At 34.8% G+C, this 8,027-nt stretch overlaps 1 protein-coding gene across 1 annotated transcript; it reads left to right on the top strand.

The window, feature by feature from the left end:
* Window positions 1–284: 284 nt before the first annotated feature.
* Window positions 285–2,948, top strand: LOC114754818 (ABC transporter G family member 6-like). The gene has a single exon (XM_028943651.1). It carries the CDS (start codon window positions 454–456, stop codon window positions 2,728–2,730), a length of 2,277 nt encoding a protein of 758 aa, XP_028799484.1. The 5' UTR covers window positions 285–453; the 3' UTR covers window positions 2,731–2,948.
* The last annotated feature ends 5,079 nt before the right edge of the window (window positions 2,949–8,027 follow it).

Here is an 8,027-nt window from a genome sequence, read left to right on the forward strand (position 1 = left end):
ACTATGGTTCAAGGTTATAGAGGGGAAAAAAACATTGGTTTGAAAAAAACAGAGAGAGAAAATTACTTGATGACTCGTTATCTACTTACCATAAATGCTACAGCAACAAAAAGCCGTCCACAGTCTCCATTTAAGACTTTAAGAGAGAGAAAGAGGGAGTGGTAACAGACAAAGAAGTGCACAATTAGGAGCTGTGGGTGACCTCTCTTACAGCTACCTCAACTACATTACCAGTCAAAACCCATTTTTTCTCTCTCACTCCCTTCTTCCACACGGCGCACCCCCTTCTTTCTCAAACCTTCTCCATTCATATTTATATAAATGCACACACCAGATCTCTTCCAACCCAATCCCCATTAAACTCCTCCACCTACATTTTCAGTACTTCTCTCTCCTTCCCCTTCTCTCCTCTCTTCCATTGGCCTTGGCTCTGATCTCTCTTTCTCTCTGAGCATGTCTTCTCGCATAGTTGCAGAGCCTGAGAGCTCAGATACGGCGTCGTATCTCAGCTCCATCGAGCTTAACAGTTTTCCCAGTCTTCCCACTGATCATCATCAGTCTCCCACGCTGGGTCAACTTCTCAAGCATGTCGGAGATGTACGCAAGGAAGCCACCGGAGACGGCAGCGAGACGCCGCTGCATCATGCCCTTGACGTCGGAGATGGCCATGCCGGACTTGGGCCTCGTTCTTTGCCTTTCGTGCTGTCTTTTAGTAATCTAACTTACAACGTCAAGGTTCAACGGAAAATGAACTTGTCGGCGTTGTGTTCGCGGGGAAGAAATCGTCTTGGTGCTGCCGCCGCTGATGATACGATCGGTGAAGAGAGCTTCTTCTCGAGAACAAAGACCCTTCTGGATGACATCTCCGGCGAGGCCCGGGACGGTGAGATCATGGCCGTGATGGGCGCTAGTGGTTCCGGCAAGTCTACTCTCATTGACGCTTTGGCCAACCGTATAGCTAAGGGAAGCTTAAAAGGAACAGTGGCTCTAAACGGCGAGGCCATGAACTCGCGGCTTCTGAAAGCGATTTCAGCTTATGTAATGCAAGATGATCTGCTATTCCCAATGCTCACTGTCGAAGAGACTCTCATGTTCGCGGCGGAATTTCGATTACCTCGAACCCTTTCCAAATCCAAGAAGAAGATGCGAGTCCAAGCTCTGATCGACCAGCTCGGCCTCCGCAACGCCGAAAATACTGTCATCGGAGATGAGGGCCACCGTGGGGTCTCTGGAGGCGAACGCCGGCGCGTGTCCATCGGCATTGACATAATCCACGACCCCATTGTCCTCTTCCTCGACGAGCCTACCTCTGGACTGGACTCCACCAGCGCGTTCATGGTGGTGAAGGTACTTCAGAGAATCGCTCAAACCGGAAGCATCGTGATCATGTCCATACATCAACCCAGTTACAGAATCCTCGGACTCCTCGATAGAATGATCTTCCTGTCGCACGGGAAAACAGTCTACAGTGGCTCTCCGACGCAGCTCCCTACTTTCTTCGCCGAGTTCGGCCACCCGATACCAGAAAATGAGAACCGGACCGAGTTTGCGCTTGATCTGATTCGCGAACTCGAAGGCTCACCAGGTGGTACCAAAAGCTTAGTTGAGTTCAACAAATCATGGCAGAGCAAGAAGCATATTGAAAATTCAAGCTCTAATCTCAGTCCTGGACAGAGTTTATCTCTGAAAGAGGCCATCAGTGCGAGCATTTCGAAAGGGAAATTAGTTTCAGGCGCGACGAACACGAACACAAGCACAAGCTCATCATCTTCATGGATGGTTCCAACATATGCGAACCCATTTTGGATCGAACTGGCGACACTGTCAAAACGATCCTTCACCAATTCTCGCCGGATGCCTGAGCTGTTGGCAATGCGACTCGGCACCGTTATGGTGACCGGATTCCTCCTCGCTACCGTGTTCTGGCATTTAGATAACTCCCCCAAAGGAGTTCAAGAAAGACTGGGCTTCTTCGCATTCGCCATGTCCACAACCTTCTATACCACCGCCGACGCACTTCCTGTGTTCCTTCAAGAGCGACACATCTTCATGAGAGAAACCTCCCACAACGCTTACCGGCGATCATCCTACCTCATCTCTCACGCTCTTGTCGCCTTCCCTCCATTGATCTTCCTCTCTTTAGCCTTCGCGATCACCACCTTCTGGGCAGTTGGCCTCGACGGAGGTTTCTCCGGCTTCGGCTTCTACTTCGCCATCATCCTGGCCTCCTTCTGGGCTGGAAACTCCTTCGTCACCTTCCTCTCCGGCCTGGTCCCGCATGTGATGTTGGGCTACACAATAGTCGTCGCCATATTAGCCTACTTCTTGCTCTTCAGTGGCTTCTTCATAAACCGAGATCGTATTCCGGCGTACTGGATATGGTTCCATTACATATCTCTGGTGAAATACCCATATGAAGCGGTTCTTCAGAACGAATTCGGCGACCCGTTGAAGTGCTTCGTGAGGGGGGTTCAGATCTTCGATAATACGCCATTAGGGTCGGTGCCGGAGATCATGAAGGTGAAGTTACTCAAGAGTATGAGCGATACGTTAGGTGTGAACATAACGAGCACGACATGCTTGACCACCGGTTCAGACTTACTGCAACAGAACGGCGTGACGGATTTGAGCAAGTGGAATTGCTTGTGGGTCACTGTGGCTTGGGGCTTCTTGTTCAGGATTTTGTTTTACTTCTTGTTAGTGGTGGGAAGCAAGAACAAGAGAAGATAATTAGAGAATGATAAGGTAATAATTAATTAATGGCTTGTTAATTAGGCCCAAGCTAGGCCTGCTACATGCAGTGGTGGAAGTTTAATTAATTTGTGTATTTTTTTATGTCGTTGTTAGTTATGATGACTTTATTTATCAAGATATATACATGTTTATTTGAAGAAGCTTGTAATTTGTGAAAGAAATAAGATTTTCACATCCATAATTTTATATTTTTCTATTTGCATTAAAATATGTTAGACAGATGATATGCACGTGCATGGTGGCATGCTATTCTTAGAATTAGTTTAGTTGCTTATCATAATGATGGCGTTTATAGTTACTTTGAGATTTGCACTATTTAAATATCACGTTATTGGTGGGCGTTTAAAATGTTCAATTAATAATTTTTAAACATAGAAATTTATTTTTTTTGACAAGTTGACAATTGAAAAATCATTTTTATTTTGGATCCTGTAGATATCAAAATTTTTTTTTTGAACAAATAAAAATAAAAAGTTAAATCTGAATTGTTGAAATTACATTTGAATGGTCAAAATTTTAACACCCTTAGCAGCACTAAAATCACTTGCTGCTATTCTCAGTGTTGAAAGCCAAAAATCAAACCCTCCCTTTAGTTTTATGTATTTATTTATTTATTTTAAAACTTTTGTAAGATAAGTGGGTTGAGGTTTTGATTTTATGGCATATAACTAAGGACATTTTTATTACGCTAAAGAACAAAATGGATGAAACAGTTGGCAACCAATCTGTTTTATTTGTGTGTGTATTTTTTAAACATATATTCAATGTGTTGTGTTATAAGTAGCATTTATGATAGTAGATGACCAAACCTCTGGTAATTAGTTATTTCATTATTTTTTTGGTACCTTTTCTTTTAAATATCAAATGCAAACAGCAAGAAGTTGCCTGCTTGCTTGCAAAAGGAAACAAATTAAAAAGTAACCTGCAATTACGGAACCACGCCACAAACTTCGGTGGTTATTGATAATAATTAAAGAGGAAATACTTAAGGTAATAAAAAGTTTATTTTAATTTTAAGTGAAAGACTTAAAGCCATTTTGTTTATCAAATTTACGTTTTTTCCCTCAAACTATCAATATTTTTAAAAAAAACTAACAAATCAACATTTAGACTAAAGCTAGAGATTTCTTCCCTGTGCGATGCACGGATTAAAATATTTGATTAAATTTTAAATGATAATAAATTGTATTATCTAAGGCAACTCAAAATTATATTCATGTTATGAATATAATAATATCTTTGTGGATGTCCATATATCTCCCTTTATCTCCTATATCTCCTATAATCTCTAAGATCTCCCATTATCTCTATATCCCACAATTATCTCATATTATCATGTGATCTGTAGATTCTATCAAAGATGTAAAGCTGTGCTTATAAATAGAGGCCATGTATAATATATTGTGTACTCTTGAATGGAATGACAAAGACTCTCTTTTATCAATCCTTTCTTCCTTTGTATGATTCTTCTCTATTTCTTCTTTATTCATAACACGTTATCAGCACGAAGCTCTAACCAAGGTGCGTATGATATACTTTTCTACCCCATCATAATTTTAGAGCATCATCTTTATTATTTTTCTAGAGTATCATTTGCTCTGTTCAAATAAAAATACCTCGAGCATCATATATATGGTGTTTCAGAGTATTCGTATTCCTATTCAATTTATCTAGGATAATCTAAGCCATTATATGGAATTAAAAGGATTATCTACCGTTGTTTTAAACATCGGGTTCCATGGCTATGATTGGGGATTTTTTTCCCCTTATATTTCTTATTGACTTGACGTCACTATTTCGATGGAACCCGAAGTTCCAATAGATACTAGCAGTATCCATAAAGATTTACCATCTAAAGTTAAATGGCCAGAAGCCATATAATTTTAAGTTTTCATCTCATTGTAACTAAATGGCCAGAAGCCATATAACTCAGATTTTTCATTCTTTTCAAATTAAATGGCTAAAAGCCATATGATTTTGATTTTCTATATTATAGCCAGAAGCTATATAACTTTGAGTTTTTATCTTATGGCTAGAAGCCATATATATATATATATGGGGTTAATTCTCTATTTTTTTTTAAATGACTTGAAGTCATATGTATTTGAAATTTTATCTTATTAAATAACTAGAAGTATTTACGTATAAATTTTCTATCTTATGGCTAGAAGTCATATATATTTGATTACTGTTATCTTATTAAATGGCTAGAAGCCATGTAATTTGAATTTTCTATTTTATGGCCAGAAGCCATATATATATAATTTTGTTTTATCTTATTAAATGGCTAGTTGCCATATAAATTTGATTTTCTATTTTACGGCCAGAAGCCATAGATATTTGAATTTTTTTTATTTCATTAAAAGGCTAGAAGCAATATAATTTGTATTTTCTATTTTATGGCCATAAGCCATATATATATAATTTTTCTTTATTTATATATATCATGTTGAATTTTCTATTTTACAGCCAGAAGCCATTTATATATATATATATATATTTAAATTTTCTTTTATCTTATTAAATGGTTCGCATTCATATAATTTTGATTTTTTATCTTATGACTAGAAGTCATAAATATTTAATTTTGTTATTTTATTAATTGACCTGAAGCCATATAACATCAACTTTTTATCTTATGATCAGAAATCATATATCTTTAATTTTTTTATTTTGAAATTAAATAGCTAGATGCTATGTATCTTCTTCTTTTTTTTTTTTAAATGGCCTGAAGCCATATAGTTTTAATTATGAGAAGGATCATTACATGGTTTGTTTATAAAAGAAAAATTATGACAATTAGAATTATAAATAATATAGTCCAGAAAACTAATAACTATATAGTGAAGAATGTGTTGGTAAAAGAGTTTGCCTTTTCTCTTTATTTCATGTTACATTTAATTAATTTAAAATTTAATTTTTATTCTTATCTTATTCTCATATATTCTTGACATTCAATTTGATATTTATTAATATTATAATTTCCTATTACTAAATGGCCAGTAGCCATTACACTCATATTATTGAATAATATGAAAATAATAACTTATGATATTTTTAAAGCCCTGAAGGCTTATGGTTCAAATATTAAGGGACACAGATGATTTTTAAAATAAATATTCATTATATAGAGTCTTGAAGACTAATAGCTTATAAATAGCCCTGAAGGCTTATGATTCAAATCTTCCTAACTATATAGTTTGATTTTAGTTCTTATAGATTTTTTTTTGTTGAATTTATAAATTTATGAAGTTTTTGAATAACGAAATATCGAGAAAATATATATATTTTGTTCAAAAAAATATGCTTCATATTTTGAAAAAAAAAAGGGGGGTATAACAAAAAGTGAAGTATATCATATAGTGAAATAATAATATATTTTAGTTCCTGAAGAACTATATATAGCATTTTTTTTTTGAAGAACTATATGTAATCAAAAAATTGATATAGTTCCAGAAGGACTAATAACAAAAGATTGATATAGTTCCAGAAGAACTGATAGCAAAATGTTGATATAGTTCATGAAGAACTAGTAACAAAATTGATATAGTTCTTGAATAACTAATTTAGTTCCCCCCATTATTTTTGTGGGCAGAAAAGAAATTGATAATGAAAAATTATGACCCACAAACATTTATATTAGAATATTTGCTTATTAAAGGGTTTTAAAGTGATAGCTCAATTAGATTTAAATCTATTATTATATATGAATCAGGAAGCATTTGGATTTTCAAGTTAAAGATATGTTATTAGCTTACTATATATTATTCATTGTATTTGAAATACGGAAATAAGAAATATATATTTATATGACTCACACTTAAGGGGGAGATTGTTGAAATTGTTGAAAAACAAGTGTGAATCATGTTAGATGAAATTTGTTATTATTAATATTAATTTCATTCCTTATATCTCATGTTCCTTTTGAAAAAAGCTCCAGAAGAGCCAATAGCGCTCAACCTTCCATGAGTGCACAGGTTTCTACCATTTGGGTATAAGATAAAAACTAATGCTCTAGAAGAGTTATATCATTATTTATTATCTTGAAGATAAAATCTATAATTGATAACATATTACTTATGGAATATTAAGGAAAAAAATAAATAATATAACATGGTAACAAGAAGTTTACCAATAATTGAGAATAATTTTACAATAAACCAGAAGTTTATGCATTCATAGTTTGGCATGACCGGTCAGATCATCCCGGATCATAATGATGCAAAATATCATAAAAAATGTGCATTGTCATTTATTAAAGAACCAGAAGATTCTTTAAAATGATATGTGATTCAAGAATTTTTATGTGTTGTTTGTTCTCATAGAGAACATCACTAGCTATGCTTAAAATCGGATCCGTACAGATTTATAATGTATCATATTTATATATGGGCCCATTTAGACACCATGTAGACCAAAGTAATACTCTATAAGTGAAAGATGCATCTATAAAATGGTCACAGGTGTTTATGATCAACTTGCAACCTGAAGTTTGCAAATATGTTCAGATAATTACATTAAGTACATAAGTTCTTGATTATAAAATCAATACGATTCTTGTTGAGATTGCTAGTGATTGTTCCTCACGTTGCTGATAATTATATGCTTAGTAAAAGCCTCTATAAGTAGCTAGATCAGAGTTTATGAGAACAGAATTCCTACTTGAGTGTTGGGATGATTGATTTTATATATTTTTGCATATAAATGCATCAAGCCAACAATGTATTGTGAATTCTCCCATTATATTTGGCTTTTGGTCAGGAGTCAGACATTTTTCATCTTAGAATATGCAATATTTATTATTCCATCGTAATAATGGACATAGGTGGATATTAAAAGTAAGTTAGGATCAATGTTGGATAAGAACCTCCTTATTCTTGTTTGTCTCTAAATGAAATAAAATAATGTTTCTAAAAGAGATTTATGGATTTGGGAGACATTGCATATTCCCAATATGAAGGGGAGAAAATGTATAGCTGGAAAAGAGAAAACATAGAATGTACTTTCATTATCAAATGTAGATCCTCAAATATAGTAGTATGAACTAGAAGTTCATGAAGTATTGCATTTGTAAAACATTACTAATGTCTGCCAAATGCAATTACTGACCCAAATGAGAATTTTTAATTCTTATATTCCGGCTAAAAATGCTCCTATTCTTGAAGACATGCTAAAAGCATGATATTATGATCGGTTCCAAAAGAAAAGAAAAAGGAGCAAATGATAATGATGATCATACTAAGGAGGCATGAATTGCAAAAGAGATTAAGACA

Source organism: Neltuma alba, unplaced genomic scaffold (genome assembly GCF_004799145.2).
Source record: "Neltuma alba isolate B1F8T4 unplaced genomic scaffold, ASM479914v2 tig00010194_pilon, whole genome shotgun sequence".
In the NCBI taxonomy this organism is placed as follows: Eukaryota; Viridiplantae; Streptophyta; class Magnoliopsida; order Fabales; family Fabaceae; genus Neltuma; species Neltuma alba.